General features: G+C 58.4%; 4 protein-coding genes across 7 annotated transcripts; 2 read left to right on the top strand and 2 right to left on the bottom strand.

The window, feature by feature from the left end:
- Positions 1-273: 273 nt before the first annotated feature.
- STK16 (serine/threonine kinase 16) lies at positions 274-2726 on the top strand. 4 transcript variants are annotated; one of them, XM_062578600.1, is made up of 7 exons: positions 274-362; positions 1018-1237; positions 1333-1466; positions 1546-1666; positions 1806-1901; positions 1973-2094; positions 2168-2726. In XM_062578600.1, exons 1-7 carry the CDS (start codon positions 277-279, stop codon positions 2304-2306), a joined length of 918 nt encoding a protein of 305 aa, XP_062434584.1. In that variant the 5' UTR covers positions 274-276; the 3' UTR covers positions 2307-2726. The 4 variants fall into 4 exon arrangements, with proteins under 4 accessions (XP_062434584.1, XP_062434586.1, XP_062434585.1 ...); XM_062578602.1 differs by having other exon boundaries at positions 2223-2726; XM_062578601.1 differs by having other exon boundaries at positions 1973-2090; positions 2168-2290.
- Positions 2727-3283: 557 nt separating this feature from the next.
- On the bottom strand, positions 3284-7834 carry LOC134142257 (tubulin alpha-5 chain). The gene is made up of 4 exons (XM_062579118.1): positions 7741-7834; positions 5816-6038; positions 5122-5270; positions 3284-4904 (listed from the first exon to the last, which is right to left on the bottom strand). Exons 1-4 carry the CDS (start codon positions 7741-7743, stop codon positions 3933-3935), a joined length of 1347 nt encoding a protein of 448 aa, XP_062435102.1. The 5' UTR covers positions 7744-7834; the 3' UTR covers positions 3284-3932.
- Positions 7835-10188: 2354 nt separating this feature from the next.
- On the bottom strand, positions 10189-14732 carry LOC134142258 (tubulin alpha-5 chain-like). Its single transcript, XM_062579119.1, has 4 exons — positions 14695-14732; positions 11811-12033; positions 11468-11616; positions 10189-11260 (listed from the first exon to the last, which is right to left on the bottom strand). Exons 1-4 carry the CDS (start codon positions 14695-14697, stop codon positions 10289-10291), a joined length of 1347 nt encoding a protein of 448 aa, XP_062435103.1. The 5' UTR covers positions 14698-14732; the 3' UTR covers positions 10189-10288.
- Positions 14733-22945: 8213 nt separating this feature from the next.
- On the top strand, positions 22946-25005 carry LOC134141973 (tubulin alpha-1A chain-like). The gene is made up of 3 exons (XM_062578613.1): positions 22946-23081; positions 23345-23493; positions 24028-25005. The coding sequence occupies exons 1-3, from the start codon at positions 22961-22963 to the stop codon at positions 25003-25005; spliced, it is 1248 nt and encodes a 415-aa protein (XP_062434597.1). The 5' UTR covers positions 22946-22960.
- Positions 25006-25296: the final 291 nt, after the last annotated feature.

Here is a 25296-nt window from a genome sequence, read left to right on the forward strand (position 1 = left end):
GGCGTCCCTCACCAGGCGGAGCTCCGCTCCCGGGAGCCCGCGAAGCCGGGCGCCGCCGCCTGCCTCTGCCGCCTCTGCCGCCGCCGCCGCCGCCGCCGCGCCCGACGGCTCGCGGCGGGGGCAGCCCGGGGAGCCGGCCCGGCTCGGCCCCGCCCCCTCCGCGGAGCCCCGCCTCCTCCGCGGAGCCCCGCCCCCTCCGCGGAGCCCCGCCCCCTCCGCGGAGCCCCGCCCCGGCGGTTGCCGGGCGATGACGCGCGATGACGCGGCGGGCGGACGATGGGGCAGGCGCTGTGCGTCTGCTCGCGCGGCACCGTCAGCGTGGGGGGCGCGCGCTACCTGCTGCTCCACCGCCTCGCCGAGGGGTCAGCGCCGCGCGCGGGGGGGAGCGCGCGCGGGGGCGACGGGGCAGGGAGCGGAGCGCGCGCGGGGGGCGGCGCGCGGGGCCGTGACGGGGCGGGGGGGGGAGTGGGCGGACGTGCGCGTGACCGCGGGGAGCATGCACCAGCCCGGGGGCTGCCGGTGCACCGGGGAGAAGGGGGGTGCCCGGGCCCGGGGGGGGGATGCCCGTATGCCCGTGCCCGGGGGATGCTCGTGCCCGGAGGGGGGGGGATGCTCGTGCCCGGGGGGGGTTGCCCGTATGCCCGTGCCCGGGGGATGCTCGTACCCGGAGAGGGGGGGGATGCTCGTGCCCGGGGGATGCTCGTGCCCGGGGGGGGATGCTCATGCCCAGGGCGATGCTCGTGCCCCGGGGGGGGTTGCCCGCATGCCCGTGCCCGGGGGATGCTCGTACCTGGAGAGGGGGGGATACTCGTGCCCCGGGGGGGGGATGCCCGCGGTGGGGGTACAGACACCCCGAGGCACCCCCGCTGCTCCCCATCATCAAGCCCAGCCTGGCTGCGCGAGCCCCGCTCCCCGCGCCGCCCCTCCGGCCTCCCCCCCAGCCCCGCGGAGGGGTGCCGGGTCCGGCCCGCGGCTGCGGGGGGACGCCTGTCCCACAGCGCGCTCGGCTCCGCGCAGGGGCTTCAGCTACGTGGACCTGGTAGAGGGGCTGCGGGATGGGCGCTTCTACGCCCTGAAGCGCATCCTGTGCCACGACAAGGAGGACCGCCGGGCTGCCCTGCGCGAGGTGGAGATGCACGGCCTCTTCGAGCACCCCAACATCCTGCGCCTCGAGGCCCACTGCCTGGTGGAGAAGGGCGCCAAGCACGAGGCCTGGCTCCTGCTGCCCTACGTGCAGGTGAGGTGGGGCGGCGGGGCGAGCGGGCGGCCGCCGGGGCCCGGCCCGCGCGGCAGCCAGAGCAGCGGCCACCCCGCTGCCCGCGCCTTTTCCAGGGAGGGACCCTGTGGAGCGAGGTGGAAGCGCTGCGAGGCAGAGGGGCCTCCATGCCGGAGCGGCGGATCCTCCGCATCCTGCGCGGCATCTGCCGCGGGCTGCAGGCCATCCATGGCAAGGGCTACGCTCACAGGTGGGGGGGCCGGGCGCTGGGGGGCTGGCGGCGGGGCAGGGCCCGGCGAGCTCTCCGTGACCCGCGTCCCCCCGGCCAGGGACCTCAAACCCACCAACGTGCTGCTGGATGAGGACGACCGGGCCGTGCTGATGGACCTGGGCTCCATGAACCAGGCCCGCATCGAGGTCAACAGCTCGCGGGAGGCCATGGCCGTGCAGGTGGGACGCTGCCCGGTCCCCCTGCCCCCCACGACCGGGGCTCTTGGGGGCGGGGGGGGGGGGGGGACACGCCACCGCAGCTGCTCCCGGGCCCGGCGCCTCCTCGCCGCGCTCAGCCTCCCGCTCTGCCTCTGCGCAGGACTGGGCCGCCCAGCGCTGCACCATCTCCTACCGGGCCCCCGAGCTCTTCGCGGTGCAGAGCCAGTGCGTCATAGACGAGCGCACCGATATCTGGGTAAGCGCGGGGCGCCGGGGCCACCGCCTGGGCCGCCGCCGTGGGGCAGCCCTCACCCTGCCCCGCTTCAGTCCCTAGGCTGCGTGCTGTACTGCATGATGTTCGGCGAGGGCCCCTTCGACGCCGTCTTCCAGAAGGGCGACAGCGTGGCCCTGGCGGTGCAGAACCCCGTCGCCGTGCCCCCCGACTGCAGGTGAGGGGCCGGGCAGGGCGGCCCGGCTCGCCCCGCGGCGCCGCGCTGAGCCCCGCCGCCCTCTTCCCCGCAGGTATTCGGCTGCCCTGCGCCGCCTGCTCTCCTCCATGCTGACGGTGAACCCCCAGGAGCGGCCCCACATAGTCAACGTCCTCGACCAGCTGGAGGGGCTGGAGCAGACGCCAGCGGGCCACGACACCACGCAGATGTGAGCGCGGCCCTGCGGCGAGGGGCGCGTGCCCGGGCAGAGCCCGTGGGAAAGCCCCGACCCTCGCCCGGCGGCGAAGGGAGCTGTTTGGAAAGGGATTTTTGCACTCGGCGTGGAGCTGCTCCTGTGGTGGAGATGCAGTGGAGCTGGAGTGTCGCTGCCAGCGTGCCCCAAGCGTGCGCGGACCGGGGCAAAGCCCTGGGGCTGGGTACGCGAGAGCTGCTGCTGAGCACCGGGGCCCCGCGCCTCTAGCGGGGTCGCTCCCGGCTGGAGGCAGCCGTGTGCCTCCGCACAGCGGTTGGGGGGCAAAGCTGCCCTCCGGGGCCCAACTTTATGCTGGAACGAGGCAAGGGGCAGGCGTGACCCGGATCCTGCTCCCAGCCCCGACGTTGCCTTGTGTTTTGAGTAAAAATGCTCTTGTGGACGTGTGGTTGGAGTCCCTGAGCGCGGGGAGGAGAGCCCCGCTGGGGCGTGCGGAGCAGGGCCCTTCCCAGGCTGAGCAGCCGTCCGTGCCCTGCAGCCAAGTGCTGCCCGAGGGGAAGGGCGGCAGAGGACAGCCCCTGCGGGTCGGTGCAGCCGGAGCACGAGCGGGGAGAGTTGAGCTGTGGCCTGAGGGCGCCTGGTAAGAGCGAGCACAGACAGCGTTGCAGCTGGAGCCGGGCCTTGCTGCCAGCCCCTCCAAGCCAGGGCTCAGCGCAGGGCCAAAGCGGCACGCGTGCAGGGCGGCAGCGCGGGGCCAAGCGATGGCAGGCAGGGCCCGCGGCACGGAGCTGACGAAGCAGCGCCTGCGCCGAGGGAGGGGGCAGCTGCCCTGTGCGCAAGGAAAGCCCTGGGGCAGCACCCGCTGCATCAGCTCTGGCTCCTGGGAACAGCCCCCACCCCGGCCGAGCGGCCACCCCTTCTCCAGGGGGCTCACCCGGATGGCACGGAGCAGTCTGACTGCCCACGGCAGAGGGAGACAAAAAAAAAGATGCAGACGGATGGTTTCACAGGGAGCGTTCCCCTCGTTTAATCCTCTCACCGCAACACAGCAGTAAAGCGGACACCGCGATTCATGCCGTGCGGGATGCCCTGTCCGGGCTGCACCCCAACGCACCGCAGAGGCCTGGTATGCCCCCGTGCCCCCAGTGCTGAGCCCCAGAGGTGGGGGCAGAGGGGCCAGGCTGCTCCCCCCCACCCCCTCCCAGTTTCAGCAAAGCTCACCAGCCCTGACACCGCACGCAGGGGAACTCCTGGCTACTGCAGATTTTTTCCTGCTTAGGCTACATCTGCTCCTGGGGGTTGCAGGATACAGAGCAGAGATGTAACATCTACCACACAGGGAAGCAGTGCCCACCCCTGCCTGGGCCAGTGAGCAGCATGGGATGTGTGCCATAGCCATGGGTGCCCTGGGATTGGACCCAGAGGCTCTTACCTGTGCAGGGAGCAAGCTGGAGCTGGAGCAGAGCACGCTAGGAGGAAGCATAGCAGCAACAGCAGCAGAGCTGAAGCACTCACCACACACCTGACCTGGCAAGAAACCAATAGAGCTTGGGGGTTAGTGGGAGACACGGAGACTCAGACTGTTTATTGCCAAGGATTTGTGCAGTTAACACGCAAAAAGGAGGAAGGTCCTTTGGGCAGGGCGTCTCTACTCCTCGCCCTCCTCTTCATCCTCATAGGAGTCCAGGCCCACCTCCTCGTAATCCTTCTCCAGTGCAGCCATGTCCTCCCGCGCCTCGGAGAACTCCCCTTCCTCCATGCCCTCTCCCACGTACCAGTGCACAAAGGCTCGCTTGGCGTACATCAGGTCAAACTTGTGGTCGAGGCGAGCCCAGGCCTCGGCGATGGCCGTGGTGTTGCTCAGCATGCAGACGGCGCGCTGCACCTTGGCCAGGTCGCCGCCCGGCACCACCGTGGGCGGCTGGTAGTTGATGCCCACCTTGAAGCCCGTGGGGCACCAGTCCACAAACTGGATGCTGCGCTTGGTCTTGATGGTGGCAATGGCAGCGTTGACGTCCTTGGGCACCACGTCCCCTCGGTACAGCAGGCAGCAGGCCATGTACTTGCCGTGGCGAGGGTCACACTTCACCATCTGGTTGGCCGGCTCAAAGCAGGAGTTGGTGATCTCGGCCACTGACAGCTGCTCGTGGTAGGCCTTCTCTGCAGAGATGACGGGGGCGTAGGTGGCCAGTGGGAAGTGGATGCGGGGATAGGGCACAAGGTTGGTCTGGAACTCGGTCAGGTCCACGTTCAGGGCACCATCAAACCGCAGGGACGCTGTGATGGATGATACTATCTGGCTAATGAGGCGGTTGAGGTTGGTGTAGGTGGGGCGCTCGATATCGAGGTTCCTGCGGCAGATGTCGTAGATGGCCTCGTTGTCAACCATGAAAGCACAGTCTGAGTGCTCCAGGGTGGTGTGGGTGGTGAGGATGGAGTTGTAGGGCTCCACCACCGCAGTGGAAACCTGTGGTGCTGGGTAGATGGAGAACTCGAGCTTGGACTTCTTGCCATAGTCAACAGAGAGTCGTTCCATCAACAGGGAGGTGAATCCAGAGCCAGTGCCACCTCCAAAGCTGTGAAACACCAGGAAGCCCTGGAGGCCTGTGCACTGGTCAGCCTGCATAGAGAGCCCGTGTGAGATCACTCTGACATGGATCTCCTTATAAATGTCTGACTTGTTCAGAAGTCCTTTAGCTCCTACCTCATCCATCCCTTGCCACAGCCAGCTATTGACCCTTTCCCAGGGCATAACAGGGCTCCTTTCTCTACTCCAGCCCCCAGAAGCAGGACAGACCCTGCCCAGCACATCATATGCCCCCTCTACAGTTACCTACCAGCTTCCGGATCCTGTCCAGCACTTGGTCAATGATCTCTTTGCCAATAGTGTAGTGCCCACGGGCATAGTTGTTGGCAGCATCTTCCTTGCCTGTGATCAGCTGCTCTGGGTGGAAGAGCTGGCGGTAGATTCCAGCTCGAACCTCGTCTAGGAGAGATCATGGGAGGATTGAGACCTGGAGGTCTGGCAGAGGCTTTTGTTGTGAGCTGGGCCCGAAGCAGAGCCATCCCTTTGCCCTCGTCACAGCTCTGCCTACTAGAGGCACGGCCCAGGGAACCTGCCAGAACACGTCAGCAGGGCCATGGGCGTCAGGTTTCTCTGCATGACGGAGGCTGCTGCCACCTCTTTGCAAAGAGCTCAGCTTCTCCTAGCCCATTGGGAGCTCCCTTCTCAGAGGCTGCCACACAAGCTGCTGTGCCGGTTGGGTTGGTTTCTCTCAGCATGTGTGCATCAGAGACTGCAAGTATCGCTGCCTGTAGGACGTTTCACTATCAAGAGCTCGCACTCAACTTATGGCTTCTCTTGGGAAAGGTAGCAGTAAGGCCCCCTGCAGTGAACTCAGTGCAGGATCATCTCAGTAAATGGTGAACACCAGCTGTTTGCTAACCACTCCAGGGTGCATACTCCAGAACAGACTAGCAATAAGTGGTTTTCACACCCCAGCCCATGCACCCCTGGGCTCCAGCACTCACCAATCACAGTGGGCTCCAGGTCCACAAAGATGGCCCGTGGGACGTGCTTCCCGGCACCAGTCTCACAGAAGAAGGTGGTGAAGGAGTCGTCCCCTCCACCGATGGTTTTGTCGCTGGGCATCTGCCCGTCGGGCTGGATGCCGTGCTCTAGGCAGTACAGCTCCCAGCAGGTGTTGCCCATCTGGACGCCGGCCTGGCCGACGTGGACTGAGATGCACTCACGCTGGGGAAAGGAGGGAGGGAGGGAGGCAGCATCAGCTCCCGGTCAGGACCGTGAACTGCTGCACTACCTTCCTCCCAAGCTGGGCTCCATCCCCACCACATGATGTACAGCCTGGGAGATGCTGTGCCCTCCTTCTCCTCCCCAAATGCTCATCCCAGAAATACGCAAATAGCTCTGCACAGCTGCCCAAACAGCCCTGGGAGGGCTCCCTGCCTGGCGCCAGCGCCCCAAGGCCATTGCACAAGGGCACAGGGGACAGCTCTAGCTAGCAGCCCTAGGCAGCATATTCCCCCTTGCATAAATTCCTGCTTTTGTCCAAGGAACCCCGCAGCAGCTGCTGCTACTGCCACGCAGAGACAATGTGCAGGTTTGGGAGCCAGCCCTGGCACTTCTCCTGCCTGGCTAGGCCCTGCTGGGAGTCCACCTGCATGCTGTCCAAGGCTGTCCACTAGCCCAGCAAGAAGGAGAGGCTCTGTGCAGTGCCCCACGCCCCAGCTGCTGCTTGCAGCCCCACAGGGCTCCTCACAGTCTTGGCTGCTGTCCCCTGCTGCCCACGGCAGCCCCAGGCCTGACTCCTCACTGCAGGGAAGCACGGGTGAGAGGCTGAGCTGACTAGGGCACATACCTGATCCATGAGGCACAGTCAGCCCAGGGGCAACCCCACCCTGTCCCTGCTCTAGAGCCGGGCAAGAGATCACCCTCCCCAGGGCGAGGAGCCTTTTGGGTTGTGGGGCAGCAAAGAGAGTTGCCTGTGGAGCCGGCTGTCTCCGAGGCATCACAGAGACTCCCTGGGCCATACAGTCCTGACCCAGTGCTGCAAAGCCCTTGTGGAAAGGGGAGCGGGGGCACCAGGGAGCAGGCTGCAAGCTGGAGATGTGCCCCTGCTCTCCCCTCAACCAGGCACCCGGGGAATGGGACCACGAGCTCCATATGGGAGAGCATAGGGGCTGGAGCGCTCCTTGCTCCTGCGCTCCCCGGGCACACGGCGCTCAGACAGAGCTCGGATGGGGACTGTGCTCTGCTCCACAGGGCCCCAGGGAATGACAAGGATTCCTGCGTGCCTGCTTGCCCTGGCTCGCTGCAGGGAGGCATAAGGAGAGCGTCAGTGCGGCAGGGAAAAGCGCAGTGCTCGGTGGGGACCGGGCTCGGCCGGCGGGCAGCGGGGGCCGGCAGACCCTGGGCCGGCGCTCCCCATGGGCCCAGCACAGTGCCGCCTGGCATGGCCCAGGCCCCCTCCCGCGGTGCTAAATATAGCCCGGGTCCCGAGGCGACGGCAGAGGCGATTACCCGGTTTGGGCCCCGGCCCATGCCGCAACTCCCGCAGCCCCCGCGGTGCGGGCCGGCCACCCGCGGCCAGAACCGACGGGGCGGCCCCGGCTCAGCCGAGCCCCCAGCTCCGGCCCCCGGCCGGCGCCTCCGCCCCCGGCAGCTGTCCCCGTCCGTCTGCGGCCACCGGAGGGGTCACCCCCGCCGGGCGCTACCCCCACTGCGCCGGGGGGACCAGGCGTCCCGGGCCGGGGCCGGGGGGAACTGCTCAGGGGGCACGGCCGCCCCGGGGCAGGGGCCGGGGGCGCTGCCCAAGGTCACGGCGAGGGGCACCCGCGCCGCCGCAGCCCCGCCGCGCCCGCCCGGGGGCGGCTGCGCCGCCGCCGCGGTGGCCCCCGCGGAGCCGGTCCCGGGACCGGGACGGGCCCGCACTCACCATGCTGCGGCGGTGGCGGGTCCGGGCTCTGCCGGCGGCTCGGTGCGGCGGGACTCGGTGCGGAGCTGCGGCTGCGGCAAGCCCCGCCGCAGCGTCCTCTTATAAGGGGGAGGGGCCTGAAGCCGCCACGCCCCCTCATTTGGGTACATTTGCATGCGAGGCGGGAGCATCCCCCGGGGGGAGCGCGCGGGACGGTCCGCAGCCGCCTTTGGGGTGTCCCCCCGTGCAGGGCACCCCTAGGCGCTCCAGAGCTTTTCCCAGGCCCCTCTCCATGCCCTGCCGGGAGGGCCAGGCCCTCCCCACAGCCCAGGGGCACCCAGCCGGGCTGCGAGGAACACACTGGCCTCAAACCCTCAGGACAGCACTCAGCCACCAGGATGGGGCAGGAGTGGGAACAGCAGCCCCCACTTTGCTCTGATACCACCTTCCCCTCACTGCAGGCTCGACTGGGACCTAGTGACCCCCAAAGCCTCCAAGACCTGGACCTCTAGAGTATAAAAACGAAGAGAAACAGATTAGAGACATGGACCAGGCTCTGGAAACAGAGGTGCTCCCCAACCTACCTTCATCACCTCAGCATTTCAGGTACAAAGGGCTGCCCTTCCCTCCGGTGGGGACTGGCAGGCAATGCCAGGCACCTCTGTGAGCCTGCAGAACGGCAGGGCAGAAGCGTGGGGTGTGGGACTGGCACAGAGAGGTCATTGCAGCCGGTTCACTGTTACCTGAATGACTCCTTGGGCCAATACTCAGAGAAACCGTTCTGTTTGGGGCCTCGCTACTGCAGCCCGCCTCATCGAGGCCAGGACTGGTCCTGCTGCTGAGGATGATGCATGAACCACCTGCCTGGCTCCCCAGCAGAGAGTGAAGAGAGCCCAGCACTCAGACCTTGCACACTGAGCACACAGCAGGGAGCAGGCTCTGTCCTTGCTAATGGGATACCATCTCAGTGTTCCCTGCCCATGGAGATGGGGGTTTCTTTCTGCTACCCAGGAGCGTGCAAGTGCCTTGGCATGCCAGGAGGAACTGTCATGTCCCCTCTCCCCTGCAGTGGGGTCTAGCTCAGAGGTGCAGGCTAATCTTTAGAAAATAAGGAGTTGTACACAATTATAACTCTTACATGCTTTTGGCAGCAGTCAGGTCTATCTGAAGATACAGGGAGAGGCAATTCTGGTGTGGGATCGCTCCCAGAGCAGCAGCGCACTTCTCAGCCCCACTCAGACCTCTGTAAAGGAAGTGTTCAGAGCAGTGCCCAGCATAAGGGGCAGCACATCCTGCCCTGTCCCAGCAGCAGATATTGCTCAGCCTAAGTCCAGGACTCTGGTCACTGGCACGCGGAACACTGTCAGGAGCCCTGGAGCTGCCCTGCGCCAGCCAGGGGCAGACAACTGCCTGGCCATGGTCCAGGAAACAGCAAGCCCTAGTGCTGGCTCACACTTTCCCCTACAGCTGACGCTGATGCATGCCGGGAAGGGGAGGAGGGCAACAGAGGACAGCCCCTGCAGGTCAATATAACCAGAGCATTAGTGTTAAGCAGGGAAAGTTAATCTCTGGCCTCAGCCCACTGGATATGAGTTAAAAAACAAATCTCCTGTTTACAACTGGAACTGCAGTTCAGCCCCCTCAAAGCCTGGGCAGCGCAGGGAGAGGTCTCTGCATGGGGCAACACAGCATGAGGCAAGTGGCTTAGCAGGGTATCAGGCGCAGGCAGAGCCAGGCTGGGGGGCCTCTGGGCAGGGGACCTCATGTATGAGGGAAGGGCTCACAGTAACACACATCATGCCCTGACAAACAGCAGCAGGCCTTGGGGACAGGGAACAGACTCCCCTCTTTCCACGGTGGGGAGAAAGGGAGCTGCTCCATCAAGAAATATCAGCCCTTGAAAGTCACCATAGGAGAGGCAGAAAAATTGCACAAGTCATCAGGAGGTCCTTCCAACCCCTTTTATACCAGCTCCAGCAGGAGAGTAGGCAATGGCCAGGATACCTGTACCCTTCCAATGCCTCCTCTCCACTACAGTTCAGCCTCTTTGTGCACCTTCCTGGTATCCATTCACAGAGACCAGGCAGGTTTAGCCCAGTTGGTAGAGCGTGGTGCTACTAATGCCAAGGTTGCGGGTTCAGTCCCCATATGGGCCATGCTGAGGGTTGGACTAGATGATCTCCAGAGGTCCCTTCTAACCTTATCATTCTATAATTTTATGGAAACTATTGTGTCCCATCACACTATGCAAAATATTCAGGACTTCTCCTGATCTCTTCGCTGGGCAGGTTTGGGCACTTTCTCAGAGCATGCTATGTGCCCTGTCCATATTCCTGAGATGTCGGACTCTTACCTGTGCAGGGAGCAAGCTGGAGCTGGAGCAGAGCACGCTAGGAGGAAGCATAGCAGCAACAGCAGCAGAGCTGAAGCACTCACCACACACCTGACCTGGCAAGAAACCAATAGAGCTTGGGGGTTAGTGGGAGACACGGAGACTCAGACTGTTTATTGCCAAGGATTTGTGCAGTTAACACGCAAAAAGGAGGAAGGTCCTTTGGGCAGGGCGTCTCTACTCCTCGCCCTCCTCTTCATCCTCATAGGAGTCCAGGCCCACCTCCTCGTAATCCTTCTCCAGTGCAGCCATGTCCTCCCGCGCCTCGGAGAACTCCCCTTCCTCCATGCCCTCTCCCACATACCAGTGCACAAAGGCTCGCTTGGCGTACATCAGGTCAAACTTGTGGTCGAGGCGAGCCCAGGCCTCGGCGATGGCCGTGGTGTTGCTCAGCATGCAGACGGCGCGCTGCACCTTGGCCAGGTCGCCGCCCGGCACCACCGTGGGCGGCTGGTAGTTGATGCCCACCTTGAAGCCCGTGGGGCACCAGTCCACAAACTGGATGCTGCGCTTGGTCTTGATGGTGGCAATGGCAGCGTTGACGTCCTTGGGCACCACGTCCCCTCGGTACAGCAGGCAGCAGGCCATGTACTTGCCGTGGCGAGGGTCACACTTCACCATCTGGTTGGCCGGCTCAAAGCAGGAGTTGGTGATCTCGGCCACTGACAGCTGCTCATGATATGCTCTTTCAGCCGAAACAACAGGAGCATAGGTGGCCAGTGGGAAGTGGATGCGGGGATAGGGCACGAGGTTGGTCTGGAACTCGGTCAGGTCCACGTTCAGGGCACCATCAAACCGCAGGGACGCTGTGATGGATGATACTACCTGACTAATGAGGCGGTTGAGGTTGGTGTAGGTGGGGCGCTCGATATCGAGGTTCCTGCGGCAGATGTCGTAGATGGCCTCGTTGTCAACCATGAAAGCACAGTCTGAGTGCTCCAAGGTGCTGTGAGTGGTGAGGATGGAGTTGTAGGGCTCCACCACCGCAGTGGAAACCTGTGGTGCTGGGTAGATGGAGAACTCGAGCTTGGACTTCTTGCCATAGTCAACAGAGAGTCGTTCCATCAACAGGGAGGTGAATCCAGAGCCAGTGCCACCTCCAAAGCTGCGAAACACCAGGAAGCCCTGGAGGCCTGTGCACTGGTCAGCCTGCATAGAGAGCCCGTGTGAGATTCCACCAAGCAGTAACATTGCTAGAGGGAAGTTTCAGACCTTTGCTTGCCAGAAGCATCTCCCACCACAGCCAACTACTGATCTTTCCCCAGGGCATAACAGGGCTCCTTTCTCTACTCCAGCCCCCAGAAGCAGGACAGACCCCTGCCCAGCACATCATATGCCCCCTCTACAGTTACCTACCAGCTTCCGGATCCTGTCCAGCACTTGGTCAATGATCTCTTTGCCAATAGTGTAGTGCCCACGGGCATAGTTGTTGGCAGCATCTTCCTTGCCCGTTATCATCTGTTCGGGGTGGAAGAGCTGGCGGTAGATTCCAGTTCGAACCTCATCTAGGAGAGGTTAGCACAATGTTAGAGGTGTTGAAATTTTTTTGCCTGGGGAAACTTGTGCAGAGGTGCTCTAGGGAATACTCTGTAGTCGGTTACTTCCAGAGACAGTGGCCACTGTTACAGCCTATCCAGGGTTGTACACAAGTGGGTGGCAGCAGGACCCACAGAGGTATACCCTGGGCTCCAGCACTCACCAATCACAGTGGGCTCCAGGTCCACAAAGATGGCCCGCGGGACGTGCTTCCCGGCACCAGTCTCACAGAAGAAGGTGGTGAAGGAGTCGTCCCCTCCACCGATGGTTTTGTTGCTGGGCATCTGCCCGTCGGGCTGGATGCCGTGCTCCAGGCAGTACAGCTCCCAGCAGGTGTTGCCCATCTGGACGCCGGCCTGGCCGACGTGGACTGAGATGCACTCACGCTGGGGAAAGGAGGGAGGGAGGCAGCATCAGCTCCTGGTCAGGACCAACACTACAGCTGCTGTGGGTGGTGAGCTGCCTGCAGGTCCCATGTGCCTGAGCACAGACAGACCATCCCCGGCACACAAGCTTGCAGTGGTCTTCAAATTATGCTAGCCTACAGCCTGGGAGGCTTGTGCTTACACCATCCCGCTGGCTTGTCCCAGATCCAGCACTCTGCCTCTCCTCACTGCACTGCCCACCTCAAGGTCCCAGGGGGACACTCCTTCCGTTCCAGGGGGCATAGAAGCCTTTTCCCTGAAGCCAGGGACAGCCAGAAAATAAGTTCCCTGGCTTGTACCAACTAATAGCCCTGGGAAGCCCCTGGTGAGCACCTTCTCCTTTGTACACACACTTGCTGAGGCTACGGGTTAGGGCCTTGTGGCAGCTGTCATTGCCTATGGCCACCCAGAGGCAACGTGCAGGTTTGGGAGCCAGCCCTGGCCTCTCCTGTGCAGCTTGGCTCTGCTGGGAGTCTATCAGCCCCACAGGGAGCAGAGGCTCTGCGCAGCCCCAGGTCTGACCCCTCACTGCAGTAGGCAGGGAGGCAGCCTGACTGCAGTGAAGTAAGGTGAGGTAGTGAGCCAACTCGGGCACATACCTAATCCACCAAGTGCAGCCAGTCTGGAGCCACCCTCACCCTGCCTGCTGCTCTGGAGCTGAGCAAGCACTCAGCCTCGCTGGGCAGCAGGCTGCTTGCTGTTGCAACACGGCTGCACACTGAGCTGAGGAGGCTCCCCTGGACAGTGGGTGCTGAGGAGGTGGTGGAGAGGAAGGCTTCCCAGCAACAGGAATTTGCAGTAGTGAATGGTTGCTATGCTCTGAGGCTCTGCTTTCCTAAATTAGCTCTGGAACAGAGGCATTAGCTACACTTTTTACCTGAACTGAAGGTTGATGTGGGAGAGTGCCTAACTCAGGATTTAGGGGCACTCTCAAGACTCATGTTGGTTCTGGCATCTCACTCCCTTGAGGTGAGACACCTCAGGTGCTGCAGCTCTTTTGATAAAAGCCAAAATACCCAGGACATTTAGCCCTGTTGTTTCCAAGGGCTTGGATGTGTCATCAGGCACATCCAAGGCAGAGAAGCTTCCAACCCAAACCGGATTTCCAGAGCAGTTGCTGCCCTGCTGTGAGTCAGCTAGCAGGGAACGGGTGGAGCCAGCCATTTTGTACTCAGCAGCCTGAGAGTGACTGCTGTCCAAGGGAAGCTGCAAGGTTCACAGTGAGGAAGTCCTGGCTTTGTGCATCTAGAGTGCTCTTAGTGTTGCCTTTCAGTGCCAGCAGTGATTGTAATGGATGGCAGAAAAATAAGCCTTTGGTTCCTATTGTAAGGACCAGGAGTTCATCTGTCTGTTTTTGCCCAAGCTAAGGTAAAAGGAGCAGGGAAGCGACTTCCCCCAGCAGGTCCATAAAGATGTTGCAACACCATCAGCTGGGGCAGAGTATTGAGGAAACTCCAGAATCTTCATCAGAAGCATACAGCAAACACTGATGCTCCTGCAAGCACCTCAGGATGGCCACAAGAAATAATTAGTCTCTTCCCTTGGGTAGAGAGCCAAAAATCACAGAAAGAAATGAGAAAGGGCTGCTCCCTGGCTCATCACCTTGCAGCCTGAGAATTAGGGAGGGGGTGGCAGAGGGCTAATGCCAACAATCCTGTTTCATCCTGCTGATATGCAACAGCCAGGACTAGCGAGGAGGACCCAGTGCTGACAGAACGGGGCGGGGCAGGGAAGAGCAGAGCCCACTTGTGGGTGCAGAAGTGCTGGTCACCAGTCATCATGCAAGTGAGACACTTCTGCTTTTCCTCCCTGTGACATCTAGCTCAGAGACCCAGTACGAGGGGGTGGCAGGCAAGGTGCCAGGGTACCCTACAGTGTCAGGATGTTCTTCAGCACAGCTGGTGAGCTCAGGAGCTGCACATCACAGCAGAGGAGCCCAGAGGCTCAGCCCACAGCAAAGCACCCAGGCTAGCCTGGCAGAGTCCTGGCACCCACGGCTGTGGGAAAATGGTGAAACCACAACTTGCTTTTGGCACTCAGGTCGAGGGCCTGCAGCTTGAGGGACAGGCAGATGGAGTGCACTCTCCCCAGGGAGACCCCAGCAGAAGATACTACTGAGGAGGCACATGGGCACTATGGCTATTAAAGGATAGACGGGAAAGAGCAGTAGCAAGTTCAGCCCAAATGCCTTCAGTCTTCACACACCACGGAGTTTAGTCCATGAACATCCCAGGACACTTCAGATGCTGGAAGCTCACGCAGACTCAAGGGGAGACCGGGGACACTCAGGGAGGTGATCCACTGAGGGCTGCTAAATACATGGGGATGGGCTATAGCTCAGCAGACAGCTGAAGGCAAAGCAGGCACTCACAGGGCAACCACGTACAGGACTCCCTTCTGCCTGCTCTTACCGCCCCGTCGGCGCTCGCTCTTGGGCACCACTGCCGGAGCTGCGGTCTAACCGGCCCGGGAGCCGGGGGGGAGCTCCCCAGGGAGCTCGCCGGAGGGGAGCTCCGTGCTCGCAGCAGGGCACACGGGGACCGAACTGCAGGGAGAGCGTGCTCGGAGGGCAGGGGGACCGGGACCGGGACCGGGACCGGGACCGGGACCGGCCGCACTCACCATGCTGCCGCGGCACGACCCGCTCCTCCGCGCCGACGCTGCCACCGCTCCGCGCCGACGCTGCCCCAGCCCCGCCGCCGCCTTATAGCGGGGGCGGCACCGCGCGCCCCGCCCCGCCCCGCTACTTTGCATACATTTGCATAGAAGGGCGGGCGGCGCATCGCTCTGCGCAACCCCGGTGTCGGGGGTTTTCAGCACGGTGCCCCCGCCCGGCCCTGCCTGGGACGCTTCCTCTTGGGGAGGAAGGCACGTCAGCGGCGAGCCTGGCTCGGATCCTCTCCCCCAGCAAGCAGGAGGCTGGCACGGATCTTTGGGCTACAACAAACCTGATTGCCTGCCATGCATCCAAAGTTCTCCAGGAAAGTTCTTGGAGAAACCACAGGCAGAGAAAACATCTCAGGAACAAATGTGAGCTTTCCAAGCCCTCCAAGATCAGAGAGGAACAAGCAGGAAAACTCTGTCCTTTCCTTAGCCACAAGCCTCTGAAGGACAGATATGCCCGGGGTGGGGCTGTGTTTGAAAGCCAGCTGAGCCATCAGCTGTTCCTATGGATGTGCTCCTCCTTCTCTTCCCTAGCTCATTTTCACCTCTGTGACTTTTATCTGATTTTTATAAAGCTTTCTGCAATAACCAGTGAGGGGAGAGGGATTCACAGCCTCGGTGGGCAGAGCTTGGAGGTCCTTCAAAGGGAGTTTATTGGAGTTGATTTGCTGTTACCTCACTGATGTCTGGCTCTGCTACAATGAATAACATACGCATGCTAGCCTCCCCTCTCCAAAACACTTGCAGCACCTCCTGTGATACAGAGCTATCCCTGTGTCTGCCTGAGCCCTCTGACTTATTAGTTTCTACTGAAAGGTACTGTCGTCTCTCGACTCACACTGAAAGCTGGCCCTGAGTTATCCATTCACAGAGTGAGGCCTTGCTTTGTGCCTGGAAACCCGGAACACCTCGAAAGTGCCACCTGCACTGGTGAAAACATGCAAACTGACTGAGAGAAGCAGTACTGCTGTGAGCCAAAGCCTGTTCCGGTGTCTCAGCAATGTATTTTAAGAGCTGCAGAAATGGCTGAGCCATCTGATCAAAATGTATCTAATCAAGCTGATAAGAAAATGGATTTCTCCATGGGGATGTCCCAGGTTGCTAATGCTGCTGGATCTGAACGGTGAGCTGTGGTGACTAGATGATGGGAAATGCCTAAGCTCCTTCTGGTGGTATAAATGTCCTTCAAGCAGCCTCAGAGATCACTAGATAAAATAGACTGTACTGACACAGTCAGTAAATGAGAACAATATAGTAATTGGTAGCACTGAGGCATCAAAAATTGAGTCTCATAGGGTTATTGATGTGAAAAGGAGAGATGTGATCAACTTCCTTCATTAGAAGTTTTGCCAAGGTGCTTGCTGAAATAGATATTGGATGCCAAGGTGTCAGTTCTGACTGTCTCCTAGCACCATCTATACTTGCACGTTGCCAATTAATTCTGAGATGTTTTTAGCATGAACATTTTGTAGCACAAGTTTGAAGCACACGTGGCAGAGCTGTAGGCAATGATCAGCCTTTCAGACAAGCACAGAAAACTTGTGTAGGTCACCCAGCTTCAGAAGATTTGAGCGGCAATCTAGTGGCGCCTCAGGGCATAAAATTATGATACTTCTCCAAGAACTGCCTGGATCTGTTTGTAGGCCATTCTAATAGACAGCTGCGGGTGAAGTGCCACTGATTCATCATTTTTGCATTGAATGTCATACTCACACTGAAAAAACTCATTAGGATGCTGTTATATTAAAGGAGTAGGACAGCATGACTGACAAGAGAGCCGTGAGTAATTCCAAGCTAAGCATTTCTGTATACCTTGGATCTGAAAAGACTAAACAGATGCCTAAGGTTTTTTTTTTCAAATGCTTAAGAACAGCAGGCTAAATCCGGTGAGCACCAATCAGCTGGATTTCCTCAGGGGCTAATTGCTCAGCAGCCTGCCAGATGTTGTTAGCAGCATCCTGCAAGCACACAGAGGTGGGTGAGCTTGCCATGGCCCTAAGGAAATTCATCCTGAGGGTACCCCTCCCTCACACACAGAGATGTTATGGCCACTTGTCATATTGCATGTGTTTTCATACCACACCAAGGGTTAAAAAAAATAAAAAATAAAAAAACAAAGATTACAAGAATCATTTGGGAATATTTTCCTCATTGCTCAAAACAAAGTTGGTCCCTAGACTGCTACCAACCACCCTAGACAGGTACAGAAAACAAGAAAGGCAGATTTAAGGCCAGGAGAGAGTGTGCACTCTGCTGAGACATCCCATACTGCTGCGTTGGTGACAGAATGAGTGGTATTAACCAGAGCTTCACAGAGCTCCAGAAAAGTGCCTGGTTGCTAGTCTTGTATAAGGGGTGTGGAGAGTCCAAAATTAATGCAGTGTTGGACATTGACTGGGAAACAACCAGAAGTATAATGACAAGTGAGACAAAAGACTCAACACACATCTATCTAAGTATATATTTTCAGTTGACAGGATCCAGCTCTGGAAAAGTTTCTACCTCCATCAGTGAATTTAACAAATTCTTGCTGGAAGGGCAGGAAAAACAGATACCCCTGGTGACAGAGCCCTCCGTACCACTGGGAGACCCCTGCTTGCCACTGCCCACTGAGCCCAGAATATCAGCCAGCTCTCTAGTGCCCTTACCCGAGGAGGAAAAGACACGTTATCCTGGAAGGCCTCCAACAACAGCAGTTCCTTCTGAGGACTCGCATCTCACAGGCACTTTGCAGTGCTTCCAGCAGACTTCCACTGGTTAGGGTACATTTAGACAGTTAATGTATTTCTTAGTTCCTGATTTATACTAGCAAGCTCTTTATTATGAATAATTATGACTTTTTTTTTTTTTTTTTTTTTTTTTTTTAATGCAAAAACACATTAACCTCAGCCTGGAGCCTCCCAGTGCGCCTGCATCTGCACCGACCCTGCTATGCCCCGTGCTGTGCCTTGCTCAGTGCCTTCACCACAGGCTGCAGCTCTTCATGCTGCAGTTCAGCAGGCAGCGGGGAGGTGGAGGAGCTGGGGTGTGACAGAGTGTGCCTCTAGCCTGTCAGTGCCCTGTCCAATTTGTAACCAGTTTGAGGGCACCGGATGATAGGGCAGTGCCCTGAGGGCAGGAACAACCAGCCAAGAGGGAGATCCTTGGGCTCACACTACTATCAGAGTCCCGTACAGCCAAACACTAACTCCTGCATGGCTGAGGGTCTGGCTGCAAGCCCAGCTGCTGCTCTGGAAAGCCTGAAGACCTGGCAGTGCTCTGCTGTAGGATGAGTCATGGCAACAACATCCTCAGGAGCAGAAAGGCAGCTTAAGGATTAACACTGGGCAGACACTGACTGGTGAAACAAGATGAAAGCGTGTGACTTTGCATTTTGCAGATGTTGTGAGTTCAAGCAGATCTAATTCACCTCTAGTTATGCTCCAGCAGCATCTCAGAGAGCCATGGTGCAGGATCCCTAAAGCATGGCTTGTCCCTGATGACGGCCCAGCAAAGGCATGTCTGATTGCAGCTCTAGTATGTGACATATGAACCGAGATTTGGGACATAAAATATTCTAGAACAGTGTGAAGATGGGCAGAAAACCCTCCCCTCACCATTCCTTAAAATATGCATACATATTTTGGGTCAGAAAAGGCCCTATGATTGTCTCATCTTTCATGTGGACCAGATGGAGACAGTCCGGTCACTAGAAGGCTAGAAATGGTCTGCAACGAAAGGTTGAAACAACAGGTGCTATTTATAAGACCAGAGACCCAATAAAATATCTTAAAACATTTAAGGCAGCTGCAGATCAGAAGGAGCTTAAGTCTTTCACATGCTTAGGATAAAAAGATGTAAGTTTAAGACTTGCTAGTGGAAAGGCTAGAGCAGCACATTTGTCTCAGAAGTCAAGGGATTTTCATCAGTGGTTGTTTTTAATCATTCGAGTGTAACATTTGCTCCTGAAGAGCTGACAGCATGCAGGATACAGTACTGGTCTGGCAGAAGTTGTCTCTGCTGCAGCTGAGCAAAAACAGTGTAATTGCTGGTTCAGATAAAACAAAGTCAGTTGTGAAATGCCTGCTGCGCCGAAGCGTATGTGCTGCATGACAGGAACAATAACGCTAGTTCCAGATCTCCCTACAGTCCTAAGCCCTGAATCACTGGGCAGGGGCAAGAGCAGAGAGGCACTCCCAGGGACGCAGGCAGCCACGCACGCGTGCTCGACCCCAACCTGCTGAGGCTGAAAAAGGCTAGAGGACAAGCTGGGACTGGTTCTTTTTTGGCTCACAAGCTCCCTCGCTCAGAGGCTGGCTGTGAGTGTCACTCTGCTTTCTTCATGTCTTGGGAAAAGCAGCTACACACCCACAGAAATAAAATAAAGTGCAGCTGGCTAATTGCAGTGACTTCGCGTCAGGGCTCTGAGCATGCCTGCGGTGAACAAGCTGCCTTCGGGCAGCCGCTGGAGGTGCAGAGCCTGCTCAGGTGCCTCGGTGCTCACACATACTTCCTGTGTGCAGCCAGTGCTGTTTTCTCCATTTCTCTAGCAGCTATCAGAGCTGAAGCTGTCATGAGCAACAGATAAATAACTGGAAACAGAAGAGGGTGAATTACACAAGACCTGGTGATGCTGAAGCTCCTGGAGGAGCACTGGCTACCCCAGTGCAGGACAGGCAGTGAGGCTGGAGGGTCTCTGTGTGCTCTGGACAGGACCCTGGGCATGCTGATGAGTCCAGCACTGTCCCCTTGCCCTTTAGGCCTTCTTCCTGTGTTACGAATTTCAGGAATTGCAACAAAGCTGTGGTCAGCTCTGTTGCAATGCTGTAGAGCATGCTTGTGCGAGGCCGTAGCAATGAAGTAAGAGCCAGAGGTCACTTCCCTCTTTCCCAAAAGCCCAAGCCTTGCCTGTTGGATCATGGCTGAGCATTTTGCTCTGCATGGCAGAGATGCAAGGAGGATTTACATTAGCCATCCCAGTACTGCCTTGTGGATGTCTCCGCAGAAGCTTCTGCTCTCTAGATAAATCATGACCAAGTGGGCAAGTCTGGAGTCCCTTGGGAATGCAAACAATTCCCAATGCAGGAGCATCTTCCCAGCTGCTTTTCTCTGCCCTACCAACAGGCCCCAGTCACTGGGAAGTGCCTGAGCCTTTAATGGTTGGCTAGGTGAGTGCTATGGGGTGCACGTGGAGGTGGCATCTACATTATGCAAACAGCTAGTCAGCCTGAGAGCTTCTTGCTTCTTGCCAAGAGGGAGAGCTCGGTCAGAGGAAGCTAGCCTGGAGCTGCATGGATCGCTGTAGCGTAGTTAAGAGTGGAAAGCAGGGCTGGCAGCTGGCCAAGCACTAGTGGATTTCAGAAGGGAACAGTTACCTTCAGAAGGGAACAGTTAACGTGATAAAAGATGCATTTAATCAGCTAGCTGCATAGTGGCTCCCAGGGCACTCCCCCTTTCCCCAGCAGGCAGGAGGCAGAGCAGCTCCAGCCCAGGCATCCAAGGAGGCGTGATGGAGCACAGGGGCAGCTCAGGGAGGGAGGGCCACCAAGGCTGCAGGTGGGCACTGAACTGAGAGACCAGACGAAGCCCCAAAGCACGTGGGGCCCTTGTGTTGGGCTGTGCAGGGCATGGAGGAGCAGCAACCCAGTGAAAGTGCTTGGCACATCCCCTGCCTGACCCACAGTGGTGACAGCAGCTAAGATGCCACAGGGTGACTGCAGTGCTGAGGTGACCCCTGGTGAAGGCAGAGGTAAGACCCAGCTTTCCACCCGGCTGTTTATCCTGTGTACTCGTGCCTGGAGGATGCTTTTTTCTGCCTGGAGAGGCTGCAAGGTGTGAAACTAGAGGTGGCAGGACCATCCTCCCCACTCCTCCCAGGCTGCAGGTCACCTGGGCTGAGACGTCACGCTGAACAGCCATCCTGAGGATGCTGGGCTTGAACACGTTGCTGAGAGTTTCATAGTGGAGTTAGGGGCATTACCAGCCCAGCTCTCTGCCCTGGGACAAGGACACTGAGTCCTGATCCAGACTGGCTACTGAGGGCTCCTGCACGTATCCCTCCTGGGGCAGGCGTAAAGCGGGCTCTCCACGTGGTGTTATGGAAAATCCACCTCACCAGATGAACCTGGTTTCATTCTTCAAGATTGTAAGTCTGACTGGTGAAGGGAAACGTAAAAATAAAAATGCAACTGACTTATGCAGCAGAGGGTATCCAAGTTAGTACCGCAGGCTGCTCTGACAACAAATGAGCAGCAGACGGTGTTGGTACAGTGCCTGGTTAAGCAGGCTGACAGCAGCACTGCAGGATATTGGAGCACCAGATTTCAGTGGTGAATCATCAGCGAACAGCTCCCGAGCTGCTGCAGGCATCCGTGCCAGGCACCATGGATTTCAGCATTTCAATCAGTGATCTTGAAGTGAATCTTGGATCGCCACTGATAAAGTTTGAGGTTGAGGTGGATTTGCAGAGTAGTAAGTGAAGACCAGGACAGTCCCCAAAACAACCCGGGCCATTTGGTGAACTGCGTGCTGTGAAGAGATACCTCTTAATCTGAGCTTTTCCAGATGAAGCAGCTTTCCTCTGAAAGCGGGGACCAAAGCAGCAACCCAAGCCAAGCTGTGGCTATGATGCTGTGGCAGCCGGGCTGATGTGTACCCTGGCTGGATCAGAAGAGGAGCAGGGAGAGACTGTTGCCTCTGTGCCTGGCAATGGTGAGACCAGGCAAGCAGTGCGGGTCCAAAGCTGGGCTGGAAAACCAGAGAGGGCAGGAGAGTGCTGCCTGTGCCAGTGGCGGAGATCAGTGAGATTTCCAGGAAGCAGCTGCTGTGGGATGTGTGGGAGAGAGGACCCAGAAGAGCGCAGGTGTTTACAAGGACAGCAAGACCCTCTAGCCCTGTACTAACAGCTCAGTAAACACAAGTTCAAACAGCGTTTTACCTTGCAAGAGCTTCTGAGGAGCTGGAATATCCCTCTGCAGATACAAGAGGCATCTTCCCCCTTGTCTGGAGAAGCATGGGGCTGCTAAATTAGGCAATGGTGTGCAGAGGTGTCGGCCTTGGGCAGTGCCTACGTGCTGCCTCAGCGTCACAGGTCTGTTGAGCTTGCTGCATCTTGGTCACTGAGTCCCTGTCCGTCCCCGCCAGGTGACGGGTTTGTTTGAGGTAACCAAGGTCTCATGAAGCCCTGGCTGTGTTGGCATGGCTGTAACCCAGAGACAGCACAGCAGAGGACGCAGAGGACGAGCAGCACCTGCCCCACCAGAGCTGTCTCTAACAACAAAGCTTTCTCTGGCTATAAAGAGGAGTGCACGGCAGCCCGACATCACACCGCCCCTGCCCTCGGCTGTGAATCGAAGCTCTCCTCCAGCATGGTGAGTCCCACCGCACTTGGGGTATGAGGATGGTGCTCTGCTAAGAAATGCAGCTCCTTGTCCTCCAGGGATCACGGCAGAGCAGGAGAGAGTGTGAGTCCAGCAGGGCAAAGGAGGGATACCAGGGAACTGGAGGGAATCCTGGATGCTGCCCACTGGAGATAGTCCTGATCTGGGACTGGGTAAAGGAAAGCAGAGCCAAGCCTGCTGCACAGTGTGACTGGAGGGGGACAAATGACCAGGCAGGGGGGAGGAGTGAGGGGTGAGGAGAAGAGTCCCTGCTGGCAGCCAGGACTGTGAATGCTGAGCCAAGAAGCAGAGACGCAGGGAGACCAGAGAGGAGGAGGAGGAGGCCACAGCAGCAGTGAGGAGTAATTTGGAGGCAAGGAATGGGGTGAGTGGGACTGGGCTGTATGCAAGTGTTGTGCAGCAGGGGTTACTGAGAGGCTGATGGTGAGGAGAGTTTGGTCACAGGCATCTCTGGAGTGGTAGAGGGAAGACATCAAACCTGGGCAATTGCAGAGGCAGGATTAGCTCAGAAAAGCCGTAGAGAAAAATTGTGTGGGACTGTGAAGGAGTAGCCAGCCTGCGTCCCCGAGCTGCTGGCAGAAATCTGAAGGGACAGCCTGTGCCTCCTGCCCTCCTGCAGTTGTGTCCAGGGAGAAAAAGGGGCTCCTCTCCTTAGTGCTGCTGTAATGAAGGCCCACATGGCAGGGACTAGTCATGCAGCCGTCCACGGCTCTCTCAGCAGTGCTTTTACCTTTTCTCCCCAGCGTGAGTGCATCTCAGTCCATGTGGGCCAGGCCGGCGTCCAGATCGGCAATGCCTGCTGGGAGCTGTACTGCCTGGAGCACGGCATCCAGCCCGACGGGCAGATGCCCAGCGACAAAACCATCGGTGGAGGGGACGACTCCTTCAATACCTTTTTCAGCGAGACTGGTGCTGGGAAGCACGTCCCGCGGGCCGTCTTTGTGGACCTGGAGCCCACTGTGATTGGTGAGCGCAAGGTTCCTGGGAAAGCACATGCAGCTGGGTGCCTGCCTGGCTGACCCCAGAGTTTCTGATCTCTTGGGTCATTTAGTCCCCCCTGAACTAGGTGGCCTGGAGTCTGTGTAAGAGAGTCACCTACCTGCCTCATACAGGGACAGGGACAGGGACATCGTAGCCCCCAGCAGCCCAGGACAGGCTCTTCCTGGTGTGCCAGGAGAGAGCAGACAGGCAGAGGGGAAAATGCTGATGCCTCTGTGCTGTGTTTCCAGACGAGGTTCGTACTGGGACCTACCGCCAGCTTTTCCACCCTGAGCAGCTGATAACTGGCAAGGAAGATGCTGCCAATAACTATGCCCGTGGGCACTACACCATTGGCAAGGAAATCATTGACCTGGTGCTGGACAGGATCCGGAAGCTGGTAATTATGCTTGGCCCTGCTTGGCTGTAGGGTCTTCTGTTTTTAAGTAGAAGAGACACTGGGAGACTGATGGGAGGCATTAGAGTGTGATGAAAGCTTGTACTTCTGCCAACGTGGTCCCAGTGTTTAATGCCTGAGCATCTTTGCTCACCAAGGCTGTGACAATATCCAAAATGCATGTGGGCCACAGAGCCACAGGTCCTACTGTGTGTGATCTTGGTTTCAGCAGCTTGAGTCCAACTGGAACATGATGTTCTCCGCAGGTAATATCAGAGGTAAAGAGATGCAGACCCTGTGCTCTCTGTGCTGTGGTGGCTGAAACACACCACATCAGACAATGTCCTTGCCCTAGCACTGCACAGCAAAATCCATTTCTGGCTAAGCATTGAATGAAGTCTAACTGGATGCCCATGCAGCCTCAGGACTGTTAACAAACTGAAAGAATATTTCGCTTCTATGCAGTGGCAACAGATCCCCAAATAAGCTGGGAGCTTCTTCCCTCACTGAGAATTGACCTTCCCTTGATTCCCACAGGCTGACCAGTGCACAGGCCTCCAGGGCTTCCTTATTTTCCACAGCTTTGGAGGGGGCACTGGCTCTGGATTCACCTCCCTGTTGATGGAACGACTCTCTGTTGACTATGGCAAGAAGTCCAAGCTCGAGTTCTCCATCTACCCAGCACCACAGGTTTCCACTGCGGTGGTGGAGCCCTACAACTCCATCCTCACCACCCACACCACCCTGGAGCACTCAGACTGTGCTTTCATGGTTGACAACGAGGCCATCTACGACATCTGCCGCAGGAACCTCGATATCGAGCGCCCCACCTACACCAACCTCAATAGGCTGATTGGGCAGATTGTGTCATCCATCACAGCATCCCTGCGGTTTGATGGTGCCCTGAACGTGGACCTGACCGAGTTCCAGACCAACCTCGTGCCCTATCCCCGCATCCACTTCCCACTGGCCACCTACGCCCCCGTCATCTCTGCAGAGAAGGCCTACCACGAGCAGCTGTCAGTGGCCGAGATCACCAACTCCTGCTTTGAGCCGGCCAACCAGATGGTGAAGTGTGACCCTCGCCACGGCAAGTACATGGCCTGCTGCCTGCTGTACCGAGGGGACGTGGTGCCCAAGGACGTCAACGCTGCCATTGCCACCATCAAGACCAAGCGCAGCATCCAGTTTGTGGACTGGTGCCCCACGGGCTTCAAGGTGGGCATCAACTACCAGCCACCCACGGTGGTGCCGGGCGGCGACCTGGCCAAGGTGCAGCGCGCCGTCTGCATGCTGAGCAACACCACGGCCATCGCCGAGGCCTGGGCTCGCCTGGACCACAAGTTTGACCTGATGTACGCCAAGCGAGCCTTTGTGCACTGGTACGTGGGAGAGGGCATGGAGGAAGGGGAGTTCTCCGAGGCGCGGGAGGACATGGCTGCACTGGAGAAGGATTACGAGGAGGTGGGAACAGACAGTGTGGAAGGAGAAGGAGAGGAAGAAGAAGAATACTAGCAGGTATATCACACTGGATTGAAGAAATTGGTCTTTTCTGAAACACAAAGGCTGATTTTTTTTTCCACATTAAGTAAAAATTTTAAATCTCTCAGGCTTTCAGTTTGCTTATTCCACTATACTTTGCAGTTCCATTTTAGCCATTCCTCATGCAGTGGTGCCACACACTGCAGTCCTGGGACAGAGCCCCTGTCCCAGTGCCATCTCCACTCGGTTGTCTCAGGTATGATTTACCCCAGAACACCCTAGATTAAAGAAGTGTCCTAACATTTCCGGTGCTCGGACCTCTGC

Source organism: Rhea pennata, chromosome 6 (assembly GCF_028389875.1).
Source record: "Rhea pennata isolate bPtePen1 chromosome 6, bPtePen1.pri, whole genome shotgun sequence".
NCBI classification, from domain to species: domain Eukaryota; kingdom Metazoa; phylum Chordata; class Aves; order Rheiformes; family Rheidae; genus Rhea; species Rhea pennata.

Excerpts from the sequence above, each read along its gene's own strand:
- STK16 (XM_062578600.1), top strand. The coding sequence starts at position 277 with ATGGGGCAGGCGCTGTGCGTCTGCTCGCGCGGCACCGTCAGCGTGGGG. Across the intron at positions 363-1,017 it reads CTCCACCGCCTCGCCGAGGG|GGGCTTCAGCTACGTGGACC; the intron begins GTCAGCGCCGCG and ends GGCTCCGCGCAG. Across the intron at positions 1,902-1,972 it reads ACGAGCGCACCGATATCTGG|TCCCTAGGCTGCGTGCTGTA; the intron begins GTAAGCGCGGGG and ends GCCCCGCTTCAG.
- LOC134141973 (XM_062578613.1), top strand. The coding sequence starts at position 22,961 with ATGCCCAGCGACAAAACCATCGGTGGAGGGGACGACTCCTTCAATACC. Across the intron at positions 23,082-23,344 it reads CCTGGAGCCCACTGTGATTG|ACGAGGTTCGTACTGGGACC; the intron begins GTGAGCGCAAGG and ends CTGTGTTTCCAG. Across the intron at positions 23,494-24,027 it reads TGGACAGGATCCGGAAGCTG|GCTGACCAGTGCACAGGCCT; the intron begins GTAATTATGCTT and ends TGATTCCCACAG.
- LOC134142257 (XM_062579118.1), bottom strand. Across the intron at positions 5,271-5,815 it reads CCTGGAGCCCACTGTGATTG|ACGAGGTTCGAGCTGGAATC; the intron begins GTGAGTGCTGGA and ends GATCTCTCCTAG. Across the intron at positions 4,905-5,121 it reads TGGACAGGATCCGGAAGCTG|GCTGACCAGTGCACAGGCCT; the intron begins GTAGGTAACTGT and ends CTCTCTATGCAG.
- LOC134142258 (XM_062579119.1), bottom strand. Across the intron at positions 11,617-11,810 it reads CCTGGAGCCCACTGTGATTG|ATGAGGTTCGAACTGGAATC; the intron begins GTGAGTGCTGGA and ends AACCTCTCCTAG. Across the intron at positions 11,261-11,467 it reads TGGACAGGATCCGGAAGCTG|GCTGACCAGTGCACAGGCCT; the intron begins GTAGGTAACTGT and ends CTCTCTATGCAG.